The following is a 27,415-nucleotide window of genomic DNA, read 5'->3' as shown; positions in this document are numbered from 1 at the left end:
TCAGATGATTCAGGGCCTAGAGTTTGGGACTGCTTTATTTTTCCACATCAACAGCGAGCTCTTCACATGGAGAAGGCAGCAATCCACTGTGTATTCAGCTAAAGGCTGAAAGGAAGATTTATGTGAATATATTGTATAAATCTGATGCTTCCCTTACATGATACCTCACCTAGGTCAAGGCTGGTGTTAATAAGGATAGACCCATAGCTCCCATTACACGCATCCATCTGAAGCATGAGAGTACAGGTACATCAGTGAGTGTATCACAACCCTCTGGTCACGTCAGGATTTCTTCTTACCATCTGCATGCAGTTATTTAAAAAAATACAAACATGAAGGTTTTATTCCTGACTTCAAAGCTTAAATTCTCATTGAATGTGCTAAGTACCAACATTGTGACTGCTGACTTAAGCCAAAGGCAGGAAAGGCTGAGCACTTTGAGAGCTAGGCTCAGCTGTCCTGTCCCTCAGGAGGATCACACTTCAGAGCTCCCATCTGGGACTGGATAAAGACATCTGTAATTCTGCAGATGCATCCAAAGATGCATGACAGTGGGTTCACTATAGTCTCCACTGCTTGCAGGCCTTCCCAAGCTTGTTTGGGGATTCTTAGGAAGCTGAGTAAAATTCAATTGACTGATAAAACTGAAAAATGGTGCTTGAAGAAAAGTCACTTGAATCCTAGAGACGACCTAAGTAAGGAGGTGAAGCTAGGAGAGATCACTAGATTATTACAGCTAGAAGAGATCCCTTCCTCATCTCATAAACTACTCCAGTCTCCCTTTGCAGAGCACTGAGCCATGTCTTGGCACTCCACAGCCAAGGCAGGGTTTGCTAGTATGCTTCTTCCCTAGGACACAGAAGGACAGAATGTGCAATAGTAACTGCTAAGGTTCACCAGAGGGAGAAGCTTTAGGAGTTACGCACTGTGGAATAAAAAAGGGGATTCCTGTCAGTAGAATAAGGATTACTTGCAACTAAAAGAAAAAAACCTCATCCTTCACAAACACGTTAATTAAGTGCAAGGAAAAACTGATAGCCTTCTAAAAAACTTCAATGTGCAATAGCACTACAGGAATAAAAATAGAAAAATCAGATCTTTCACTGAACTTGTGCAGGCATGTTCACGTGTGATTTGCCAGTGCCGCTTCCCCTAGCCACTAATAGAGCATATCCCCAAATTAATGAATAATGCATTATGAGTGGCTGGTGGAAAATGGTAAGACCAGAGCTATTCACCAATTCCACTGTATATGATCAGCTTTATCATCACCAGCTACTGCAATTTTCAGAGGAATAAATGTCTATTTATATAAGAAAGTTTCTGGGAATTGGAGCTATATTTGGAACTAACATGTGACTTTGATAATTGTGAGGTTAAGAGAGAGGAGTGTGGGGAAAATAAGCCCACAGAATCTATTGAGAGACTTAACATACTAGGAAATCAGTAGCTGGACCTAAAAGAGAAAGTTAAAATGTTTTGGTGAAAACCTTTATAAAGATTCCGAGAACAGTTAGGAAAAATAAAAGAAGATAAATCTGGATGGAATTATTTAGATGTCTCATAAAATTAGTGTGGGCTAGACCAAACTGGTGGTTTAACTTCATCATTCATTTAGCCACAGCGTGTTCTCCATTTCCACAGCTCCCTCTGCTGGTACCAGACGCTATGGCACGTATCTACTCCAACACCACTGGATGCCCCCTGCACACCGGCAGTGTCTGGAATTAATATTACTAAAACATGAAACATTGTTGAGGATTACAGGGAGTCTGTTAATAATTCATTCCCTCCACACTCCTTTAGAAACATTTATAAGCCGTAGACTCTTATCATTCAATATAGTTTAGCTTTCCGTTAAGTTTATCATTTTAAAAAGGTTAAAGGTTCGCACAATGAAAAAGATTGCAGAATAAATGTCTCTCCTTACAGCTTTCTTCTAGATTAACCGGGACCTCCAGTGCTCTGTTTCTGGCGTCTTTGTTATGCAAATCTTTTACTGCAGAAAAAAATCCGGTTTTCTGCTGACCTTCACTTTGGCTAGGGAAGCAGTGACATCCAGTGGCTAGGGAATAAAAAGAGCTTTCTCATTCTTTTATTTCTATCAAAGTGCATCTCAGGCAATGCATCAGAAAAATGGCATGGATCCTTTGGCGTTCCCTTCTCATTGTGCATGTTTGCAAATGCCACCAATTACAGGCAGTTTGACAGCCGTGGGAATGGATAACCCACACAGGGAAACAAAAATGCAGAACAGGAAACAAAACAGAAAACACCCTATGAGGTAGATCATCGTTCTTGTGGATTTAAAAGGACACAGCAGATGGGAAACATGATTGGTATTTTTTAAAGTTTTTCAAAAGCCTTGTTGTTTTTTTTAATAAAAAGTACCTTCCTGTATTACACCTACACCCCTGTTTCTCAGAATATTCCTTCTTAAAAATGTGGTGTTTTTTTTTCTAACCTTATTCATGTACCAAACAAAAAGATGAATGGCAGGCTTTCAACAAAACAAGGGAAAGGTGATTGAAAATAAATTACAATAGGGGAGTTTTATTGTTCAAACCCAGAATATGAAAGTTTTGAATTATATATTACTGCTCCCAGCATTAGAATTTCCAGTAACCAACAGTGTTCAATTGTGATACTGTATTTGATGCACTGATGAAAGACTTACTCGTGTTAAATGAAGAGAACATCAAAGCATCAAGTATGTGTAAGGAACTGGGCCAGCAGAGGTTGCTGTTGGCACAACAAAGTCAACAACAATTTTTTTTCCAATGAATTAAGGTTTTTTTCCCTTAAACCAGGGATTCAGGCCTTGAACAGGGCCTGTCACTGGAAATTCACCTGCAATTGAATGGTTCCTCCCTTACCATTTTCTGCCTCTTATTTCCTTGAGACTGTCCTTTTCATAGTCTTACTAACCGCTCCCAGGCACCACATATCTTCCCTTCTCTCCATTTGTATTCTGCCAATGTGTAGTTCAGAAAGAATGAAGTAACTCCAAATAATCCCGAGGCTGGTTTGTTTAAAAAAAAAAAAAAAAAAAAAAAAAAGGTTTATCAAATACTAATTCTTCCAAACGTTTTCAAATATCATTTGTACTTTTTGTGTCTCCAAATTGGCATTGACCTCTGAAAGATGTGGTTAAAGAATTTTGAAACGTGAGTAATTTACATACCTTTCAAATTGAGAAGTACACTGTCCCTCCAGCTGTTTACACGAACTGTTACTGTTAATAGTGGCAAGATACATTCCCATATTTCAAGGTCTCACGTGGTTACTGTATGCATGCCTTCAGTGAAGCTGATGGAGCATAGAGAACTTGCAGTCTGTCAGTATTTTAATAATTGTCTTCATCCTCAAAGGGGCTTATGTCTTTCTAAAAATATTTCTATGCTAATGGACACATTTCATCATGTTATAGCACTAGTGATGTATATACTTAACAGCCATTATACTTCAGCTAGATGTTCTAAATGCTAGATCTAATAGCTTCCTCACTACATTTCCAGGACCACAGAACACTGGCCTTTTTGTTGGAATAGCAGCAGGACTGCAATGCAGTGGCATCCATCTCATGATGGAGGACCTTCTGGAGTGTGATTGAAAGAATCAGGGCAAACTCTTCCAGAGAGGGTAAAATTCAATCCCCACATCCAACAAAACTGTAAGTATGTGGCTTATCAAGCTCTACAGGTCCTTGACGTTATCTCACTTGTCTTGGAATTTATCTGTCTACTAGCCCATACTCCAAGGACTGCTTACGTTTTTCACATTTCATGTTTATGTGTGTTGTGTAAACAGCCACTGGAACAAGGTCTAAAATCCAGATCTCTCTGAGATCAGTACCTTCTTCCCCATCTTTGTGCATTATCTTCCCTCTGCAAATGACAAAGCCTTCCAGCTCCCACTGCAAGGAACGCACAAGTCAAAACTTACTAAGAGTTGTGATACAGAAGTCTGTTCCTGTTTTAAGTTCTTATTAGTAGCATCTTGCAAGGTAAGAAACAGCAGCTCTCAGCCATTTCTTCCACCATCACATCTGTGTTTCCTACCTTTGCACTCCAAAGTAACAATATATTATATAGATAACCATATATATGAAGTCCATACCACAAAGCAAACTTGCAGTACTTTACCCTCTACTCTCCAAACTCCTATTTCTTTCTCCTTCTTCAAAATGAGCCAACCACAAATTTCAGCTGATAGTATCATGTGGGTCCAATTTTCGTTTAGTTTTAAAATGAAACATCACAGTAAACATGAATTACTCAAAATCCTCACTGCTAGTGCAGTTTCAGGGAACAACGAGCAACAAACTATGGAGAGTACATATTGCTAATTAAAATTAAGTCTGTTTGGACATTTTTTTAGTCCGGATTTTACCCATTATGATGCAATTGCAAAATTTGCGCAACTGATTTAACACAAATCAAAACCAGCCCTCAGTGCTTGTGAAGCTTTAAGCTTTTAGTTTTCATATAGTCAGCATCATGCATAGCCATACATATGGGTAGGCAAAGGCACACACAGTAACAGCCTTATTACCAAAGTTTCAGAGATGCAAAGAATCCCTGCCCCTAGTATCAGTGATGCAGTAAAGTTTTATAAATTTTAAGGTTAGGAGAGAGTAGAATGACAGTTAAGAATTGCATCCTGCCAGGACAAAAGATTTAATCCTTTTTCTATCCCTATGTGTTCTAGTCCAGATATTTTCCCCCAAACTTATCTAATATGTATGGCAGGTAATTAAGGATATATGGGGGTCACTTGATGAAACACATTTGGAAAATCCATGCTGTCCTGTTCCCACTTAAATCTAAGTATATATACATATGACTGTGTATGGTATTGGCTCCCATGGATCATACTGTGGAACACTGCATCTATTTCTAGAAGCACCAGCCCAGTCATTTCTACTGCAGCTCTCAAACCGAGATGGAAACTCTATATAATCTGTTTCTTTTTCATATTGTTACCCTTTATTTAGAATCATAAAAACTATTTAAGTAACTTGCTCTCATATCACATCTGTCTTCTGGAGTGACTATTAGACGCCTTCTATCCTCTTTGCAGAGAATCACACAAAGAGCTGGAACTTTCAGAGTTTTCAGTTAACAAGAGACTTACCTGGGTAGATGTAGTAGTAATTCAAGATACAGTGGAATGTCTTCAATGTGGAATCTCTGACTAATCAAGACTGGCAGGATTTCATCAGGACTGACTAATCTAGACTGACAAGATTTAGGACTTGAGGGAATGGCATGAAGCTGCATCAGGAGTCTCAGGTTGCATATTAGGTAAAGAAAGGTTCTTCACCAAGACGTTGGTCAGAAACTGGACCAGGCTCCCAGGGCAGAGATCACAACACCGAACCGCTGGAGTTCAAGAAGCATTTGGGCTCTCAGAAGTATGGTTTGAATTTTGGGTGGTTCTGTGTAGAGTCACGAATTGAACTTGATGATCTCTTAGAAATACTGATATGTTCATACGTTAAGGAAAAGAAAAAGAGCAAAGACATTTCATTTACACAGAATTTTATTATCCTTCAACCTTAGGCTAATACTCCATTTCTCCAGGTTTAGAAAGGTTTTGCTCCCCTAGGTAGACAGGTTTTCAACCGACTGTCTCTGACTGAAAACATCTAGGCTACGTCAGATTTTAGACCCAGCCTTTCATTAATACAGTCAGACACAAAATGTCAGTTGAAACTCTGACCACCTGAAAGACAGGAAAGAAACAAAAAATCTGGGAGGGTTTTCATCGGTTGAATAGAGAGTTTTTCCTCTGCACTGATCACTAAATAGTTAATAAGCAATTAAATTGCACATTCAAGAAACAGATGTGTTCTACATTTCAAGCTGTGATCAGAAAAACGTGCAACTATTTTACAGCTTATGAAGCCTGTGGCTGTATCTTCTCAGCAGCTTCAAGGACAGATGGAAGGCTGACTTTGTCACCAAATTCCTTCTCACGATGCTCCAATAAAATGCCCTATATAAAAACACACACAAAAAAAATCATGCACTTATCCTAGCTTCCTCAGAGGAAATCAGCTGACGAGCAACAGTAATTTCAAAGAAGAAACCTGCAGGCAGGTCTGTAGTTACCTGTCTTCCTGCTCCAATCACATACACTCCTCCCAGGGTGAACCCTTCTCCTTCCAGGTTACCGCTATAACCACTTCTCCAAGCACGGAAGAAATTTTGCCAGACTCCAATGCGGAAAAAGCCTGACAGCATCATTTTTCGTTTGCGTGGGCCATAGAAGCTTCTCTGCAAAGAAAGAGAAAATATCTCAGCAAAGTGAAAAGGAGTTTTCCTCCCAAATTAAATTCAGGAAACGTTACAACCCTGTATCCAAAAAAGACTGCAAAACAGAGAAGCTGGACATGCAGAGGTGAAAAGACACCGCACCTGAACTAATTTATAACAAACCATTGACTTTCACACAGCCAACTATTGTTACTGCTACCTTTCTCGTGATTTTTGAAATACGATCCACAGCTATTTAAGCACAATATAAATCTACATCAGCGTTGTTGAAAACAAAGAGTGCTTTGTGATAATCTTCTTTTCTCATCTTTGAACCATGGCAATAGAACTGCTGTTTAAAGAGGTGCTAAAGTCCTAAAATTTCATCAATCTTTCTTTTTTTTTTTTTTAATCAGCCTGTTTCCTTTAAACAGCCAGAGTGGGGATGGTAAATAAAGGCTTCTTTTCACTGATTTTGAATATTAGGCATTCTTTTTCTTTCAGAAGCCAAACGATTTCTAAATGTGTTCTCTGTGTTTAGGAGTAAGCCGGTCTGTAGTTTTATAGGACATCAGACTGGCAATGCAGTATGTGTCTATGTACTGGGACAGGCCACATCATAATCTGGGCTGTATGTGCTGAACTAATTGTCTTCTATCCTCAGACCTTGATTCACACATTATAAACATCAACAAGTTACAAAGACAGTGGAAGAAACAGGCTGTATCTGTTAGAGAGCAGGGGAAAAATAATCCTCCAACAATATGCTATCAGTGCACAGCTACACAGCAGTCTATAAGCTGTGTAGGATACAAGTAGAAAGGCAAAGCCAATTAGCTTCTTGAACGACAATGCCTCTAAGTGCTTTTTAATTCAGAATACATTCTATCTCTATCATACAAGCTCTGCAAAGAGGACATCTATAAGCTTGTTATTAGGAAAAAAAGCATTAAAAAAAACCCTACTGACTTCATTATACCTTTTCATCCAGAAAGATTTCTCCTTTGAAATAATGCTGAAAATCCTCCACTTCAGTCCCTATCTTCTCTTTCACAACAGCATAGAGAGGAACACCCAGCTTGGACAGCTGAGGTTTCAGAGAGGAAAGCTCAGAAGCCTCCTAAAGAACAAAAAAAGAACAAACATTTCAGGCAGTAGATGGAAGTTCAAAAGCTTCACCTTGAATTTTAGCGCATCTGAAACACATAAATTATAGCTTAAGGTGCAAAACAGAAACAGATCTGTAGGTCAGACATTAAAAATCTACTCATAGGCCAGTCTTCACTATGTTTACTGAACTTCTCTTCACTAAGCATGAAAAAAGACTTCTGGAGCATTCACTGGAAAAAAAAACTATTAAAATCCTGGGCAAAACACAATTTTAACTCTAAGTTATAGGTTTGCTTTGCTTACGCCAGAATTTCAACTATTTTTTAAGCATTTACACAAAAGTGAGAAGATCCTGCCTGCACATTAGGCGTGGATTTCACACCTTTTTTCCCCCAAAAGAAACACATCATAACGATGTCAGCCTTTGTGTGAAATATTTCAGCGCTTAATGCAGGAACATAATATAAAGTCTAGAGTAAGTAAGGAAGTGAAAACACTTTCCTCCCTATGTTTCCCAGTGAAAATGAACATGTAATTACTTCATAAACTTTCAGTATCTCAGAAGCAACATTGCTTTATTGCCTTTTCTGGTATATAAATACATATGGTACTGCCATTCATTTGCTTGCTTTTTTGTTCTACTGAAGAAACACAGTTTGCACAAAGGACTCCAAGGCTTCTCCAATTGAGACAATTCATTTTTATTGGACAAAAGTCCCCAGAAGAACTCCATACGTGCTTGAACACTCACAGTCAGCTAAGTGAAATGCCTTAACTCAAAGGTTTGTGGGAATGGATTATCTACAGTTTAGGAAGTATAAGTTCATAGATGGAGTAAACAGACAAGGCACGAGACATTAGAGAAAGATATCAGTAGGTGAAAGGGAAAGCACAGCACTGAAGTTCACTACTCTATCTTGAAAAAGAGGAAATGAAAAGGATGAATCAATATCAAAAGGAAACAGTGAGTAGGAAAGTGAGAGACTTAAACGATCTTGTTTAGGCTTGTCAGACCTTTCTCTTTTCTGTAAGTAAATATCTGTTAATTATTTTCTGTTCTACTTGAACAAACTGCCTTAATGTTCTTCCTAAAAAAGGGGGAGGGGACGGCTATTAGCTATTTTATCTGTATTTTTCTTTAATACAGTTCAAATCTGTGTTAATCGACAAAACAAAACAAATTTTTATTGGGATGTAACAGTCTACATGTCTGAGAAATGATGTTCCAGTCTAGAGCAATAGGCTCCTCTGTAACATAAATTCTGAGTCTAGGCACATAAGTTTCTTCTTGTCTCTGTCAACAAGAATGAAGTTTAAGTTCCTTTCCAAAGTATAAGAAAGTGGTAAATTACATTTAAAATACAAAATAATTCTTTTGTCATATTTATCTGAGCAGTACAGTGACGAACTCTGTTAGTAATTTAGAATTCTGAAACAACACTAAGAAATAGAAAGTTAGGCTTTTTCCTTCCCAAATTTTTCCTGGAAAAAAAAATATAAATTTACATTCTTTACAGTGGGCTGTAAGTAGTAGTAGTGTAGTAGTTACTACTACTTAGGAAGTTAGCTTTAAAAAAAAATCATTACTCAGTTCCAGTCTGACTATATCCAGAGACAGGCATGCAGGGCATTTTCCTTCTGTCTACATGACACCTGCTCAGTGAACACAGCAGTTTAATACCTTAACCTTCCATAAGTCCTACACATACTTAAGCAGTTATTACTGATGGGAGCAGATCCCTTAATTAACTGATTACAATATTAATTACTCTCTATTTTATGGAGCAGCAAGTAACAACGTAATAGCTATTTTTTCCCCACAGCTATGAGAAAAATAATGGCCAAGGCGCATGTTACAACTGTTTCCAGGCACATTTTACATTCAAATTGCATTCTAAGTGTCACTTTTCACCTCCACCCAAGAAGCCTAATGCCAGCTTAAGGATCAAATCTTGTTTCTGAATCCACCCTGTTATGAACAGTACCAGTCTTCATAGACTGCAGTGAGGAAACTGGGAGTTTACATAACACATTCTCCTTACCTTCAGAATCCTTGCCTTCCTGCCCCCCACTCAGCATCCAGAATACTGAGAGACTCCCCTTCATGTGACCTGTTTTTTTGTAGGTGGGCTTTATCTGATGGATTTCTGCCAGTCCAATCCTTGACTGCTTTTGACCAGAGAATACCTGGCTCATAATTTATTTTGGACATACGGAGTATGACTAGCTCCTAAGACTCATTATTAACAGAGTTTCAGGTAGCCTCCATTTCTAATTACTGTCTGCTAGATCTCTGGTAGAAGTTGCCTTCAGAAAGAAAATACTCAAGACTCAGACTACACAGACCTGCTGCAAAGAAAACTAAAACTAATATATTGTTAGCCAGTGACCAGTTTGTGCTAGGAAAGTATCTTTCAGATACTTCAGATGTATATGATAACTGTCCTGTTCACCTCTTCCCTTTATTCAAAGGGAATATATCTACAGAAGTAGAGATTAACTCTTCCTAATTAGCCCCCAAATTCAGTAAGTACCTCTCTGCACAAAAATCATCCAGGTCTTCGCACAGCCATGATCACTGCACCGTTCTTCTTCCACAGTTCACCTGCTTTGAATGTTCTTTGTTCTGTTTATACAGGAGAAACAGCATCAACAATAAGATCAGCCACCCTTATTTATAATGATAAATCCTTTAAGGAGCAACTCTAAGCACTGCAGAGAATTCCACATTCAAATACAGTGCTATCAGAGAAATTTTCTATGAGTATTACTTGCTTTATTGATTTTTTCAGTATGTCTTCACAAACACTGAAAATTACACACAACAACTGCATTATAATTTAAAAAGACCTTCCAGAAACACCAGCTGTAGTTGGTTTTTCTTCACCAGAATCATCTGCTATGAAGGACATTCAGCTGCTTCCTGTAACTAGGAAAGACTAAAACAAACTCTTTAGACACCTTGTGTGGTCTGCATGAAATCTTGTGTCCTCTACAGATAATCTCTGGTTAAGGAAAAATAAACCTTCTACATACGCTGCACTGTTCTTCAGCATTTCTAGCCTTGCTCATTCAAAGGTTTTTTTTTTAAACTACATATCAAAGACGAACAGCTCAAACATTCAGAATCTTACCTGATCCCAATGTTTTTAGCTCTATCCCCTCCAAAAATTCCAGTGTTGCTTTTTCCGGCTTGGACAAAAATAAGTCAGTGTTAGCAAGGACGATCCCTGTTATAGCTGCACCAATGGCTCCAAGACCAACAGACCACATTCCCATAGTGAAGGTCCCAAAGTCAGGTAGGAAGGACATCTCTGGAATGAGAAAGAAAAATCAGCTCTAATACTGAAAATTGATGAGGCCAGATAAGGAGGAAAAGTTGTTCAAACAGTAACTAAAAGCTTACACGGATATTCTGGGGCTGACTGAAGACGATCTTGAAAATTATTAACGTCTTAAACAGGGTTTCAGAAGATCTTAGATTACATTCCAGTTCTGATCCTGACTCACATCAAAAACACCACACGGTAATTTTACCTTTTCCTGCTATCAGACTGACAAAAACACTCATGATTGAAGTGTTCAGATACAATGAGGAACAAGACAACTGAAGTGTATGTGTTTAATAGAGAACACCTAATAGAACGATGTTAATGTCAGCCAGTCCCTTCAATTATTACAGTAAGAGAGTAATTTCCTTCAAAAAAGAAGTGTTTGTAAATGTTTTTTCCCCTATTTGTTTTATATTAAATGGTACATCTGACAAACACACGAAAGAAGACTTAAAACCACTACGATAAATGTATACCCAATAAATACCCAATCCTGACCTTTGCATATGTTTCACAAGACTAGAGGCCTTCCAGCGTGGGTAGAAGCAAGCAAGCTTAGCCCAAGGCAAAATTCAAGATCCAGCTGTGAGCAAGAACTGGTACAAAAGTCATTGAGTTTGAGCAGGATGAAAAGTCACGGCTAGTTTACATCACAACAGTTACGTGATCACAGCAGTTATGTGTTACAAAGCTCTCTAGATTTCCTAAATCACCCAACTTTAGTTTTACACAGTACAGAGAATCAAATGCTTTATACAGCCATCTGCAAGACCCTATTCCCTGATATGTTCTTTTGGTGACTACTGCTGCCTGGCTTTTTTTTTTTTCTCCTATAAACACAGGGAAAACGGTACTGTTTTGTACTGCAATTGGCAATAAACCAGAAACACACACCGAGTTTATCTCCACAGCTAACTGTCGCCAGAACTCAGAAAGTAGAAACAAGGAGTAGCTCCCACCTTTTGTGTCAGACACACTGCCCAGAATTTTCTAGCAGAAAATCTCTATTTCCATCCTTAAAACTAGTTCCAGAATGCTTCTGGCAACCAAATGCAATGAACTGCCTGCCTACCTGCAGAAATAGTTAGAAACACGCTGAAAAAAAGAAATTTTCTTTTTTTTTTTTTTCTTGGTTGGTTATTTTTTTCCCCTCCCAAAACTGTATAATACCAGACTTGGAGCTGAGGAAGACAGGACCACAGTACCTAGAAACACGAGAATACTAGAGCCTGATATAGGTTAGGATTTTGGATGACAAGCCTGAGCAGGAAACAAGGGCAGTTTACACGAACACTGTAGATAAGAGAAACTAATTCCATGGGTTATTTGTAACACAGGGAAACTTTCCTTATCTGCTTTGTCTACATTTTCAAGCACATAAAATCGTACTTGTAAGGACAATTTTTGATATGTGCATCTGACTCATACCACAGACCATCCTGACCTCAGCTTTTAGAACAACCAAAACATAATTCTAACAGAGTGGCCCTGATGCTCCTATCTGCGTGCCATACCAAAAGGCCGTAGCCCTGTTCCCTCCCAGCATCTGAGAATCAGCTATTCTTTCCAATCTTGCTTGGTGGATATGTTCTTCTCTTAATTCTTAGTTACAAGAGGGGATGGCAGTCAAACCAAGCTGCATTCCGCTTTGTATTTCATTTGTGTACAAAAGTGCTGCCAAGTTTGCGACAACTACTAAATGAGCAACTTCCCGCACAGCTTTTTCTTTTCATTAGCATTATCATTAGCATTGGCATTATTAGCATTGCTGAATGCCAGCTTCCTCCATTAGTTCACATCTACTCCGCCGCAGTCTCGCTATAGAGACGATTCTTACCCAACACACCTCTTCAGTCTAATTGGGCTCCTCGGGCTCCTCTGACCGAACAAGAAACTCAACCAGACGCGTGACCCTTCTGCCACTTCAACAAACGGGGATGGAAGAAGCGGCCCTGCACAGCAGTTCCTCCCCTACCAAGCAATTCCGCAACCCTCCACCACCCCAAACGCGCCGACCCTCCATCGGAGCCTCTGCGCAGCAGGGCAGCCAGCACGCAGGACGGGGCACCCCGTACGGCTCTAACGCCCGCAGGCGCGCACTCACCCGAAGCAGCCCGCAGAGCTCCGGGCAGCAGCGGGCGCGCAGCGGAGCGGAGCGGAGCCCAAGGCGGGGCGGGCGGGCAGGGCCTGGCTTTGGCCCCGGTGCCTGTCCTCGGGGGCAATGCGCGCCGCGGCGGCCCGACGGCGGTTACGACAAAGCAGCTGTCCAATCCCCGCCGAGCCGGGCTTAAAGCTCCATCACTCCGCTCTCGTTCTTTTTTTTTTTTTTTTTTTTTTAATTATTATTTATTTATTTTTTTAAATCCGGAGTGGAGTGGACGCACGGAGTGTTATGAAGCTGGGAGCGGTGCCGTGCTGAAAGCTGCACTGAAGTTTGTTGGTTGGTTTGTTTTTCGCACGCATTTTTACAATAAGTATCTTCCTTCTGTATCAGCCCATTCTACTTCCAACAGCCCTCCTCCGCACGCTCAAATAACATAAACAGCCCTGGCAACAATTAAGGAGCCATCAAACTATTAAATAATAAGAAGAATCACTACAGGGGCTGCGGCAGAGTTACCTCGCTGTTTCCATGCCTTACCAGCACACCACCTGCTCAGAGCTGACAGTCCTTTGCTGAAGTGCCTCATTTTCTCCAGAACTATCAGATCTAAAAGCTCTTGGCTCTGCAAACATCTCCAGCCCCCAAAGCCTCCACAAGTGATGGAGCACTTCTCTTTGCAGAGAGGAGAGGCCAAAGGAAAAAAAAAAAAAAAGACATTCTTTGTGTGGTTTTGTGGTGGCCATCAGAGACTTCCAAACTAACAGTGACTCGTTTTCTGGTCTGTCAGTACTTAGCTAACCCAAATTTAAACAAGCGAAGTCTCAGTCCTGCTCTAAGAGCCAGTTGATAGTCTTCATCTTGTGTCAAGAACAGCAATTGAAACATGGTTCTCTGGATGTCTCATTTCCCTGCCACCCACAAATGGAGAAAAAAATTGTCATTAAGAGGACAGCTATCCTTAAACATTTATTTTAGCAGCGTAAACATGACCTGCTGCAGCTGTGTCAAAAAATACTGGAAAATTTGTGTATTCGAGCTGTCAGAGTCATGGCAGAGTACAGATTTATTTGCATACTTTTCCTAAGAACAAGCAGAAATGAAAACACTCAACTGGCACAGCCATAAGGCAGACTGCACTACCACATATCCCCTAACCAAAAACTGCATTCACAAGTTGGTCAGACCCACTGCCTTTTTATCCCTTCTCTTCCCTCCCATCTTAAGCCTAATGGTCTTTCAGAGCTTTGTCACAACTTGCATATCCCAAACACAGGTTTGAGCTGATTACTTTTTTATGAGACATTCCCCCAGAAATGAGTCACTGGATTACAAATATCTTTGTAATTAGCTCCTTTTAAAGAAAATTTACAACTTGCAATAACCCGGTGACAGCATTTGATGAGCTTTTAAATACCTTTAGGGATTGCAAAGTACACCAACCTACCCAACTCTAAATACACCAGCCTGCTTTAAGCAGGGGTCGGACCACAGAACCTCCAGAGGTCCATGCTAACCCGCATCGACCTTTAAACACTAAAATCAACACACACATACCAGCACCCTAACATTCTGAAGACGTGAATTGTTATTTTTTAAATAACACAAGAGTTGTTTTTCTTTCTTTTCTTTCTTTCACTGCAAAGATCCTTTAACAAATCACTGCCTGTGTCAAGAGAATCATACACCTTTCCAGGTTTCTTCCCAGGCTGCCTGTTTCACTGCTCAACTGGGTTGTATTGGAAGAGAAAGTTACTCTGTCAAGCAAGGGAACCATACTCCTTCCTTGGAAAGGAAGACAACTGTTAGACCACATAACCTGCTCCATTTGGAGAATGTTTTCAAGACATCCCACAATCCTACATCTTGACTACCCTGTCCTGAGCAGGTCTTAGACTTGGAAAATCTTCCAGTTTTCCATCTTGTGAGTGGCATTCAGAGGGAATGGGCTGCTCGATACCATGCCTGGGAGAACTCAAATCCCCACTCAACCAGCACGTAGAGATGCTGTGCAGATGGGGTGAAGCACTGAAGCTCAGGACTGCGAGAAGTGCTTACGTGCAGATATTACAGATTGAGTTTACAGCTGGGGTCTGCTGGGGTCCAGAGCTGGAAAGCTAAACACCACAGTGGTCTGCAAAGGAGAGGAAAGTAGGGGAACACCAACTGATCAGTGATGGTGTATTAATCAGTAAAACACAAGTAACCACAGGGCTGTGGGCCTGGCAAATGGCAGCAATCACTCTCTCCTGGTTGAACCCTGTAGGAACTACTGCACAGTGAAGCCATATTTTCCCCCTTTTTTGCTTTCCTTGTATTTGAGTTCCCACGTTCCTCACATCACACTGTTCCAACGGCAGAATAATTCACTGCTAAAAGCAGAAACACAGGAAAAAAAAAAAAGTTCCTATTCCACCCAACAGCACCGAGCATCAACCAAGCAGCAGCACTTGGCTCTCGGCAGAGCCCCAGCCAGAACCCAGCAGCCACTTCTGCCCTGTGCCGCGGGAAGAAAGAGCCCAGCGGTCCCCATCCCAGCCCCGGCGCACTCAGCGGGTTCCCGAGGCTTCGCAGCCCGAGCGCACCGGGCACCGCACCAACGCGCTGGGAACAGCGCTGGGAATGAAGCACAGAATCTCTTTGTCTTTGCTCATCCCGCTGCACCTACTTACGCTACAACTAAACCGCGCAACAAAACGGGGCTCAGCCCAAACGCTCCACCGCAAGGACAGGCAGACCAGCACCGCGGGCGCAACCTCCCGCTCCCGAACCTCCCGGGGAGCAGCGCCGACGAGAGCAAGGTCAGAAGGCCGCGGCGGCACTTCCAGCGGGGGACGGGCCCACGGCGGGGCTGGCTGCCGGCGCAAGCTCCCCGCCGCTCGGAGCGGCCCCGCAGCCACCGGCGGACGCCCGCAGCGCTGCCCCGCGCCCCGGGCCGCCCTCAGCCCCGCGCCCGCACTCACACGGACCGCCGCAGCTCCGCGCCGCCGCCTGGCACCGCCCCCGGCCGTGCTTCGGCCACGTGCTGCGGGGATCGCCCGCCTCCGGCCGCTAACGAGAGCGAGCGGAGAGCTCCGGCTCCATCGCTAATCCCGTCTTGCCCTCATTAGGATTTTATTAGCTTCTGACGAAGCAGAGGGAAAACCCCAAATACGTACTGTTTAAATACATATAAGGCAGAGAGAAAAAAAAAAAATCCACGAGCGAAGTCCAAGAATGCAGTGACCTTATCATTCAATCAGTTTGATAAACGGGGCACTTAAAATGCTTACATACACATCGCATTCAAGAACATACTTGCCCAGAGAAGCCTGCCCATAACGTGTCACAACACCATCTAATGAACAAGCTGCTCCTCAGTCGCTTGTGGTCGTTGGGCAGCACTCCAGTGCACAGCTTTGAGGACTTGCTGTAGCTACCTGGGACTGTGTCCTCAGGGCTATGTTACCGGCAGCGATATACCAGAAAATAAAAACGAAAGATCGCACCGTGTATGAGGAGTGCTGCACCGTGCTGCCCGTGCCCTGCTCCTGCAGCAAGGCGTGAGGAGGCAGCACGGGACAGCAGCATCCAACCTTCCTGCAGGACAGAAGGTCCTCGGCATCACACCGCACAGTGATGCCACTCAGATGTAGTTATTGTCAAGTGAAAAAAAGAAAAGGCTAAGGAAAATTCAAGACAGGAACAGCACTACTGATTTCCTGAAAGAGCTGGGGAATCTGGAGGGCTGTTGGGTTTGGAGTTGCATAGTTTCCTTGGAAATACAAATGAGAGCAAATAATCTCTCCGCTTTGCCTCCTAACCAGCTCAGGAAGGTGCTCCCCCATCCCCAAACACAATACACCGAAGTAGCTTTCCCACTGTTTGTGCAATACAACCAATACCAAGATATACGCATCTCTGCTGCTGTGCTAGAGTGGTCCTAGGGAAACCAGCATGGTGTTAGAAGCACGATGGACAAACTTGTTCAACTGTCACCATATAGTTAGAACACTGGCTTCTACAGGCTGACAACATTCCTTCCTTCTGAATTTTATGACTGAAGCTCCAGTTGTCAACATCTGGCAATGGCAGAATTGTCGCTCCATTATTTCTGTCACCGCAGAAAAAAAACCACCAATTTCTTCCTTAATGATATTTTTGCACATGGTACCACTAACAGTCAGCCAGCTGGCCTCTATGCTCCCCAGATTCAAAGGTCGCCAGTGATCTCAAGGGAAAAGAACTCTCACACGATGAAAACATCTTATTTGTTCTTTGCTCCAAGGAGGAACCTCTGACAAGCATCAAGCAGGAACAATGAGCAGTTAATCACAGCACTGACTTCATTTGTCCCTACTGAAACCAGAAAACATGCAGAAAAATCTGAACCCGCACACTTGGAATTAATCCAGGAAAATCTTCCTAATTTATAAAGCAGTTAAAATCCTTGAATGGATGCACACTTCTAATTAATGTAGAAGTGAAAGACAAATGGCATCGTGAAAATGCTGTAATCAAACAACCTCTGCCCAAATCTCCAGACAATCTCTTTTCATGTGTGAGTGGAATAACAACAGCAATTTTTCGTCCTCATTACACTATCACTGCCTTCATTACTTTAGAAAAAAAAATAGTGAGGTTTTGGCAGGAAAGCTGAATGGGAAGTTAAGTCTTTTATTTTTCCATTTTTCACTCTGGATAAAGTCACACTGATCTGTAATGGTTTAGTTTGTCCCAGACAGCTATTCAGACCTTATCTGCACATTTTTCATGTTAAAAAAAAAAAAGGATAAAAAAATCCCTAATACGAAATAACATTACACAAAGCAACAGGCACTGACATAGCCTAGTTCTTGGGTACTGAATAATGACTTTTTTAAATGACATTGAGCTCTTCTCTTCCTGCTTTCATAATCGAGTGGCACCACAGTTTCACAGAGGAATGAAGAGCATAATTCTCCAAACTATCCATCAGCCAATTAAATTTCCCCAGCATGCCAGTACAGAAGCCATCCTGGCATGCACTGTATCAGTATCTATGCTAAAACACGACCATAGCATTACGAAACTTTCAATTTATGTACAGAATGACAGAGCTCTGTGTTACTTCAGAAGTTAATTATTTGTTTCTTGTTGGATCATGCTTCCATAGATCAGCTTTAGATCAAGGGTGTTTCTAGACAAAGGGCTTACATAAAGATTGTCCTTTCTGTCAAGAAAGCGGGGATCTCAAAAGCAATGCGACAACGCAGTGGTGGGCTACAGCAGGATCTAGGCCCCATGTCTGTAGAAGGATTTACAGGTTAATTAAGTCTGGATAATTAAGATGCAGATGTACAAACACACAATTAGTAGAAGTTTGAACTTTTCACCTATGTCCTTCTGGAGGCCTGTTAATACAGATGCAGAATGACACAGTTTACAAATAGATTGGGCAGAAGTCATCCCGTTTGGAGGTTGTACAGTGGTATGCATCCATGTGGTGGTGTTTTTAACCTCATTCTGATCCTCTGGAAATAAAATCATCCATCTGTCTACAGACAGACTGGATGCAGGACACAAACTTATCTCAACGCAGGGTATGGTAGTCACTGAACAAACCAAGGGACCTACAGGTCTTTTGAAATGTTTTACCCAGATGAGCAGTTCACAGTGAAAAGACAGAAGAGACTGGTGCAACACTGACCATATGGACAAGAACAGGAAGTAAGAATTAGTAAGTCTTCTTAATGGATATACAGATACTTAAATAAATCTCTGTTTATTAAGCTATTGCCAAAAATTGTGAATCGCAGAAAAGCCTATCAGTTACTGTAATACAACAGGTATCCTTTGAAAAGATCTGATGAGGTCATGAGTTCTTCCGTGTGTTCTTCAGTCTGGTATTTTGACGCCAGATTGGCTTTGCTTTGAGCCCCATTTTATACCATCTATCTTCCAAAGCAAGCTTTCTTCAGGTATCCAGTGTTTTATCACCCACTTAGCTCCTTCCCTCCCTTTTCTACTAATTCTCTACTGTTTTGGCTCCAGCTGGCTTTATGAGTACTAATATCCTCTAGTGGTAACCTCCTAAATGAACGTTATCCTGTCAAGCACAGGCTCAGAAGCAAGAGATACAGAAATCAGCTCCCACAAAAGCCCGCACTCATAGGAACATGCAATCAATCCATTACGAAGGCATTGCAAGGTACACAGTTGGAAGTCACATACAATAATAAAGAGTTATGGAATCTATGACTGAGAAAAAAGTAACACAATCTCAACAAATGTCAGTAAAGTTCATCTACTAAAAAAAATGTTTAAACCTAAAGCATTACTGAACATGTGAAGATATTGTGAAAACACAGTTTCAATAAAAGATAAGTGCCTCAGTGAAGAACATTTCCTATGCTACCAAAGATCTACTGCTCATAAAAAATAACATTTGTGATATTACATAGGAAGTTACATTTACATCAGTTAGTATAATTAAAGCAAAATTGATTCTAGGCGGCCTACAGATTTTATTTGTCTTGCTTGCTGAAGCACTGTACTGCTTTTCTATTCTGTTTTCTAATGCTTTCTCACTAGGGTCAAGTAAAAAGAGTCACTATTCACAGCCTCTCAGGCCACAAGAACAACGATCAAGCTTCAGTCCCTATAGAGAAAACCAAGTTCTTGAGCATCCCATAACACCCACGTTGACAGCATGGAAGAGGCAGTAATTCCATACTTCTGAGAGCCCAGGATATTGGGAAAAACAGTCATTCCACAGCAGTCCACGTTAAATGCCCACAACTACTACATAGTTTCTATTAAAATCCCAGCACTCAAAGTGTTTCCAGGTTATTTCTCTTTTAAGTTGCTGGGGCAGAACTGACGGGTTTAATTCCTCACTATAGACCCCATTAGTAACTCTTCACATTGGAACCCATACACATCATTACTAAGAATAAGGCTGCTTGTATTACTAATACAATTTGTGTCCTACATTATCCTTAGACAGCTCACCCCAATAATCAATCAAATAATCTCATCAAGTCAGTTCCATATAGCTAGCAATACTTATATAAATTTATTTTTTTATATATATAAATGCATGCAAAATTTTGAGACAGCCAATTTTAAGGTTTAAAATAATCTGTTGATTTACCAGTTTAGTTGTTACTGAAAATTGTTTGAGAACTAAGGAAGAAAACAGGGCTTTCTCTAACAAATTTATGCTATGAGCAGCACTTAATTCTTAAAACTTCAGACAAAAATTCCATGACCTCTTCTGCTTAAGAACTAGGTTAGAAAAACAAAACTATACCACTATGAAAAGCACTGACAGAAATCTGGGACGTTTTGACAAAACTTGGCTAGGCATCAAATACACAACCCAGAAAACTACTGTTGCTAAAGAGGTAATGAGTAGTTGGGCACTCTAAACTTCTCATCCAGAAGACGTACAACCACACACTAACTATAGCCTTAGAGTTAAGCTCCTAATCCTCTTATACTGAACTACTTCTGCATGCAACTTTCTTCTGCTAAACCAAAACAACCATGCTTTACTATCACACTTAGTTTCAGTGCCACACACTTACACCTTGTGTTAGCACTTATTCTTGGCCTCCATAACACACAGCCACAAACGTTCTATTTCTAATAGTGATTTCCATTTAGTTCCATAAGAACTTGATTCCTAAGCAGTTGTGCTCACCTTTGGGAATATGTATTGTGTCCACATTGACATCTGGAGTCTTCCATAGGTAAATTTCATCCCCTCTACTCTCCACTGTTGAGACCTCAGCTGGAATACTGCACCCAGATGTGGATTCAGGAGACACGGATGAGTTGGAGCATACCCAGAGGAGGGTTACGAAAATGATCCAAGGGATGGGACATCTTCACCACAAGGACAGGCTGAGAGAGCTGGGGCTCTGGGCTGAACAGGTTGCCCAGAGAGATGACAGATGCCTCATTCTTGGAGAAGTTCAAGGTCAGGCTGGATGGGGCTCTCAGTAACCTGATCAAGCTGTCCAGTGCACTGCAAAGGAGTTGGACTACATGACCCCTAAGGGTCCCTTCCATCTCAGTGAACTCTATGATTGGCAGTTGGACATGATAAGGTGGTGTAAAACATAGCAGTAACAATGTAGAAAACTTTCTAAGTCACCCACAAAAGGCAGGATTTTAAAAATCAATGACTGCGCCTTTATCATACAGGTTAAGCTTAAAACTCAAAGACTTCTGGAAGGGAGGTTGCTTTGACAGGCAAAATGGAGAACATAAGGCTAACTTCATTTCAAGTCACAGCTCTTCTGGAAGTGATCCACGCCATTCCCACTTCCTGTGGTTTTACCAATTACGATTCAAAGACATTCACAAAACCCAACAGAATTAGCTCCCCGAATATGATTTGGCAAATACTTTTATTATGACTCCTCCTTTCCCTAATAACAAAAAAAAAGCCTCCATGGGCTCTGGTTAGTATAATGTGAGAAGACAACAACGAAGAGCAGATTTAGTGAAATCCTTATTACAGTGTAGTAATGTACTCGTGAGACATTAAAAGCTTAGAAGTATTTATGGCATGTGAGTGCAAGTCACTTCAACTAGGAGCAAAGGAGACAGGAGAAGGTAAGATTTCTAAAAAGATCTACCAAGCAGACAGACAGTATCCTAAATGCTAAAGAGAAAGGGCAGTGAAACAAAACAATTATGAATCTAATGGCTACAGTTCAGAAGGAAACCATTAGAGTTAGGTTTTTATTGAATCAGGGGAAGCCCTAAGTAAGCATATTAAAGATGAGTCAGATGTGGCTATGAATAGAAACAATTTCTAAATGAGAAAGATGACTAGGAAACACACAATTAAATACTGTGGACTGAACTTTGGATAAAAGACCGAGTAAGTAGGAAAGATTTCATTTCTATCTTGGATTAAGAGTTTTCAGGCTAACTTCAATTACAGCATTTTTCTAATCTATTGAAAACTGCTTACCAAGCAATTGAGCTTAAGAACCACAAGACATAACCAGGTAATTGCTTAGAACAACCAACTTCATTGTTTAAGTTCTTTCGGGGGATACAAATAACAACTGCTCCCACAGGAAACAGCTGTCAAAGAACTCCGCCACTACTCCAGGAAACTTGCTTAAAACATCAAAAATAAACTATTTATGTCATAGGATGATAGTGTACCCCCCTAACCCCAGGACTGCATTTCTTTTATATGCCTGCAAATAACTATTACACAATGAAGCGTAACAATTTATTTTTTGGAGATGTTTATTTTGTGAAACACAAAACAAAGATAGACTGAGTCTTTGTGATGTAACCAAAGAAATTTAAACTGTCTACAACTGAGGACATGACTATTGCTACAGTGGTCTTCATCTCACCTCTAGTTAAAATGCACTCGAGGAGTCATAAGTGACTTCAAGTATCACTGGTGTTAAGTCTATTACATAGGTCACTCCAAAAGTAATGCCTCCTATTCATTTTCATGGAAACGACGACAAAGAGCACGATAACGTTATTTGAGAGAGCAGAATCTCAGCTACAAAGCACTTTTTCAACACAGGGACCACCATTAGCTGCATTTTTGCCAGCCACAAACAAGAGCCCACATGCCACGATTGTAAAAATCAGCACCAGCAGAGGTGATCCACTGGTGCCATAGGCACTGCTGAAACACACCATCCATGTCCTCACTTTCCTCACCATGACTATGCTCACATCCACTGTTTGGTCTCCATAAACGTTCAGCAAGCATCAATGAATGGCAATGAGTGCAAGTTCTTTTGCATGAAGGAATCTCATTCCACATCTTCGCTTCATACACACTTCCATGTCAGATGCCATTTTGTCAGACTGTTCCTCTACTGCCATCTGTTACGTGGCAAAAAACGTAGCAGAATATTGGAGCAATGGTTCTGTTTCTACTGCAGTATCACCATTTATCTCTGATATTGTTGTCCAACATAATAAAACAGGAGGCATCACTTTCAGAGCAGTCCTCATAGTACCTCTAATTAGCCATTAAGTTTCCTAAATGTTCATACTGAAGTTACATTCTAAACTCAGTTTCATTGAGACTATTAGACAGGTTATCTTTCAAGGAAAGTTTTTAATGCCACTGGGATGATGCATTCAGCCTTATCTGATCACTCGCCTGAAGGGCACTGTAATTACTTTCTGGTGCACCCTGCAATTACTTTCTTCTATTTCTCCATCTGTGTCTCTATTCCCAAATTCTCCAAGATAGCAGTATGTCAATCCATCACTATTTACACAGAGCACCTGACCAGAACAGATGATTCACAGGATGCTCTCAGCTTAAGAAAACATACACTGTACAAAGCTCTAATATTAACTAATAAAACCAAATATACACAGCCTATCAACTGACCAGTTTTCTTCTGGATAAACTGCATGTCAAAACTCACAATTCACTGAAGCTTTTCAAGGCCACCTCCATACCACTCAAAACCCACAACAACAGACAGTGTTCCATAAAGACAAGTGATCCTAAATAAGGCAGAATCAGCTGAGTGCATAAAGGGAATTGAATAACCACCAAAAATATCAAGGACTTCATTCAAAATGTGACTTTTAATATAAATCTGAACACAACAATAAACAAAACATCCTACAGTTACAAGCCTCACACTTGCTTCTACTCAATTCTCTGACAGTTCGCAAGTGCTTGTTTTCTCTGCTCTGCAGTCATATACTCACAAGCTTCTAAAAAATTTACTATAATTAAAATCTGTTGAACTGTTTTTGCTTTTACCCATATTCTTCCGTTCATTCCCAGCACCAGTTCAAATGGGTACAGCTGTGACAGCTCCTGAATTATTTCACTCTTGGGAGCCAGTAGTCTGCAAAAGAAGATTAGAAAGGGTTGGAAGAAAAAGTGAATGCTCACATTTGATAAGTATTACATCATTATCAGTCAGCACCAGTGTTACAAGAGCAAATCCACAAGATAAGATGATTCAAGTTGCACATCCATCCAAAATAGTCATAGCATATCACAATTTAACTTCTCTCAAAATATGTGTACTTCAAGACAGCACTTGTGAACTCAGGGCCGTTTTCCTAATTAGAATCAGAAGAGTTACCTGACAGATTTAAAGTGAAATCCCACTAATCATTAAACAAAGCAACATTCTGAAGTGCTGCCATCTATTAAATTGACACCAAAAGTAAGGATGCATCTTCTCAAACCATTTCCCCTCTCCTCTTTCAGGAAGTATAGTAACACAGCAGTAAATGGAGACTATTTTTGTTTTATTAACTGAGAAAAATAAGTGGTAATAATATGATAACACACTTAGTATCCCACCAAACTTCAACAAGATTTTTCAGAGGAAACGAATGTATAAAGAATTAGCAGTTAGCTTGTAACATACTCTTATTTCTTTATTCACACTAAGAGAACCTGGAAAAACAAGAACAAGGCTGAAAAATAACTTAGCAGTTCACACTGGAGATAGGACATGAATACCCAATTATGTGCAAAAAACAGGTATGAAATAGCTGCTTCATATTTCCAAAGAACAGACACCTACATCTCCTCCCTTCAACATCAAAGCAAACAGAAGTTTGGCCCTCATTTATCCCTATCAGCTGGTATTTTGTGAGAATCACAAAGATCATACTTAGCATTACCCCAAACAACTCCAAGCTTGGACTACATTTAAAGGATTGGATTGGTTCTAGGGTCAACAGGAACATTCTTTTAATCTGCATTCTTATTTCAAAGTAACTTCTTTTTTTTTTGGATGTCACAAAAAAGTGTACTGATGTGAAAAGATCCCTTTCGTTGGTGAGAGATGTCAATCTGGCTGACAGCTATTTTGGAAAAGGATTCCATTTCCATTTTTTAAGCTTCAACCAAGTAGGTACATTCTGAAAACATACCTTGGAACATGTGATTCCCCCAGGTAAATGGTTTTATTTTCTACACTGCCTTTGCAGTCAAGTAACTTTTTTGTTTGTTTGTTTTAAAAAACAGGTCACATAACATACAAGAGCATCTAAATTTCATAAGTGGGAAAAATACATGCTGTTTGTGGTTCAATATACATGCATCCTCTACTCCGTAAAACTGGTATAAATACACTAGAACTATACAGCCTATTTACTGGTTAATTCACACTACTTGGATTAGAGATAGTTGTGCATACCTCAAAATACAATGTTACTCTCCCAGTTTCAGCTGCAGAGACGTTTTCCTTCAGCATCTGCTATGATGCTACGTTTTGATTCCAGGAAAAAAACAACACTGATAATGCACCAACATTCCTAGTTGTTGCTGAGCAATGTTGTACAGAGCCAAACATACCTCACTTTTCCTACTTTCTCTTACTGTCCTACCAAATGGGAGGATGGGGAACAGACAATGAGCTGAGAAGCACAGGGCAGGGCACTCAAACAGCTGGGAGGGGACAGAAACAAGACAGCTGACTTTTAAACTGGCCAAAGGGATATTCCATACTATATGACACCATGAAGAAAGAAAGTTTTGAAATAGACAGGAGTTCTTTATTCTCTCTATTCTGCTATTTCCCATCCCATTGGGAAAGGTGGGGTGGGGTTGTGGAGGAAGATAAACAAATGACTGGGTGGTGCTCAGCCACCTGCTGGATTAAACCACAACACTTACATGTTATCAGAACTGGATATCAGTACTTACTTTCTTATCAGATGTAAGGAAACTTTAAAGAGGAAGCCATCTGGTCCAATTATTCCCATTCCACTTGCTCTTCCACTGCTGTCTACACAGACCATCTCTGGTTCCATATCTTTATTTGCCACAAGGAGCTGACCATAAATAAGATCTCCCACCTAAAGCAAGAAGTACCAGAAAAAAAAAAAAAGTAGTATGAGAGAAACATACAGCATTCAGTCGATAAAGATGCACCAAGACAGCAAAACAGTCGTAAATTGGTGAACAAAATTCTGGACATGAACCAGCACTGTAAGCTTGCAGCTCAGAAGGCCAACAGGCTGGATCAAAAGAGGGGTGGCTAGCAGGGTGAGCAGGGTAACTGTCCCTCTTTACTCTGCTCTTGTGAGTCCTCATCTGGAGTACTGTGTCCAAACCTGTGGCCCCTGGCACAAGAGGAACTGAAAGCCAAAGAATGGTTCAGAGGGCCGGAGCACCTCTCCTATGAAGAAAAGTTGAGGGAGTCAGGCTTGCTTAGCTTGGAGAAGAGAAGGCTCTGAGTAGGCCTCACTGCAATGTTACAATATTCCAAAAGTGACTCTTTCTATAGCCTAGTAGTGGTAAGACAAAGGGGAATGGCTTTGAAGTAAAAGAGGGAAGATTAACAGTAGATGTTAGGAAAAGACTGTTTATGCAGAGGATGTGAGTCACTGTCAGTCACCGCCCAGAGAAGCTGTGGGTGCCCCATCCATGGAGACAGTCAAGGCCACGTTTATCAGAACTGCCAGAAAGACATACCAGTCTACTTCATTTGAACTCACAGTCCATTCTACACTCAGCTACCGGCATTTCTGGTGAACACACATACTGCACAACAGTTTCTCAGCATTACAAAGGAAACAATCCCCTACCTGTATTAGTGTTAAGAGACCGTTTAACCCTCTTCTACCTGTATTAGCGTTAACAGAACGTTTTAAAGCCTCTGAGCGCCCCCTCGGGACACGCTAACGCATGAATCGCATCCCTGGCTAGCGGGTTATGGGAAGTTACAATGTAAAAACCGAAAAAACATAAAAAACACTCTCGGGAAAATTATAAAACACTCACAGTTTCATCGTGCAAAGACTCCTCAGATGGGCCATGGTAAAACCTTAGTGCATAAAGCCACACTGCTACGTTACACCGCGTAACTGGTGAAACAGCTGTTATAAGGACAGCCCCTCGAGTTCGGCCCGTCACACGGCAGCGTTACCTGCACGTTGGGCCTATTCCTCTTGGTCGCGCCCTCAAAGGCCAGGTAGGACAGCGAGGCCTCCTCGCTGCCGCCGATGTCCAGCCGGAACACGTCGCCCACCTTGCCCGTCACGATGCCGATGACGCGATCTCCCTTCACCGGCACGTACTAGAGGCGGCAGCGGGTGCGGGCACTCAGCGGGCTTCCGCTGCCGCCCGCCCCCCCGCAGCCCGCTGCCCCCGTACCCGCTTCTGCTGCGAGTCCACCCAGTAGGCGCTGCCCGCCTCCCGGTACCGCAGCAGCCCGCACTTGATGGCCTGTAGCCCGCCCGCGCAGCGCCGCAGGCCCGGCCCGCACAGCAGCCGCCCCCGCGGGGCCGCGCTAGCTCCCAGCGGCAGCCGCTCGGGGTCCTGCTCGGCGTAGGCGGGCAGCAGCAGCACATCGCCGGGCAATACCACTTGCCCCACCACTGACTCCGCGGGCACGCCTCCGCCGCCCTCCATAGCCTCCGACAGGTCGCGCACGCGCGGTCCCCGCTCAGACGGAGGCGGAAGCCGACGCGAAATGGCGGCGGCCGAGCGAGGGCCGCGGGCGGAGCAGCAGCGACACCTTCCGGCCGCGGGGCTCGGTTGCTTAGCAACGCGCCGCGCGAGAGGGTCGGGCCGGTAGGAGCCAACGCTGCTGGGGATCGGGGGCGCGATCCCCGCTTAGGGTGGGACTCGGGAGGAGGAAAATTCGTCAAGCTGTGTTTAA

General features: G+C 41.7%; 2 protein-coding genes across 5 annotated transcripts; both read right to left on the bottom strand.

Moving 5' to 3' along the window:
• Positions 1-5,526: 5,526 nt before the first annotated feature.
• Positions 5,527-25,543, bottom strand: PRXL2A (peroxiredoxin like 2A). 4 transcript variants are annotated; one of them, XM_065747006.1, is made up of 6 exons: positions 25,456-25,543; positions 10,505-10,684; positions 9,905-9,996; positions 7,240-7,380; positions 6,117-6,281; positions 5,527-6,000 (listed from the first exon to the last, which is right to left on the bottom strand). In XM_065747006.1, the coding sequence occupies exons 2-6, from the start codon at positions 10,680-10,682 to the stop codon at positions 5,902-5,904; spliced, it is 675 nt and encodes a 224-aa protein (XP_065603078.1). In that variant the 5' UTR covers positions 10,683-10,684; positions 25,456-25,543; the 3' UTR covers positions 5,527-5,901. The 4 variants fall into 4 exon arrangements, with proteins under 4 accessions (XP_065603078.1, XP_065603077.1, XP_065603079.1 ...); XM_065747005.1 differs by lacking the exon at positions 25,456-25,543 and adding an exon at positions 15,767-15,948; XM_065747007.1 differs by lacking the exon at positions 25,456-25,543 and adding an exon at positions 15,476-15,549.
• Positions 23,348-27,172, bottom strand: EXOSC3 (exosome component 3). Its single transcript, XM_065747004.1, has 4 exons — positions 26,908-27,172; positions 26,681-26,830; positions 25,456-25,607; positions 23,348-23,635 (listed from the first exon to the last, which is right to left on the bottom strand). Exons 1-4 carry the CDS (start codon positions 27,163-27,165, stop codon positions 23,431-23,433), a joined length of 765 nt encoding a protein of 254 aa, XP_065603076.1. The 5' UTR covers positions 27,166-27,172; the 3' UTR covers positions 23,348-23,430.
• Positions 27,173-27,415: the final 243 nt, after the last annotated feature.

This window comes from Cyrtonyx montezumae, unplaced genomic scaffold, assembly GCF_038088225.1.
Source record: "Cyrtonyx montezumae isolate F1298 unplaced genomic scaffold, pur_monq_1.0 scaffold_4, whole genome shotgun sequence".
In the NCBI taxonomy this organism is placed as follows: Eukaryota; Metazoa; Chordata; class Aves; order Galliformes; family Odontophoridae; genus Cyrtonyx; species Cyrtonyx montezumae.
Note: the sequence above shows the minus strand (reverse complement) of the source record. Positions and strands in the feature narration are given on the sequence as shown.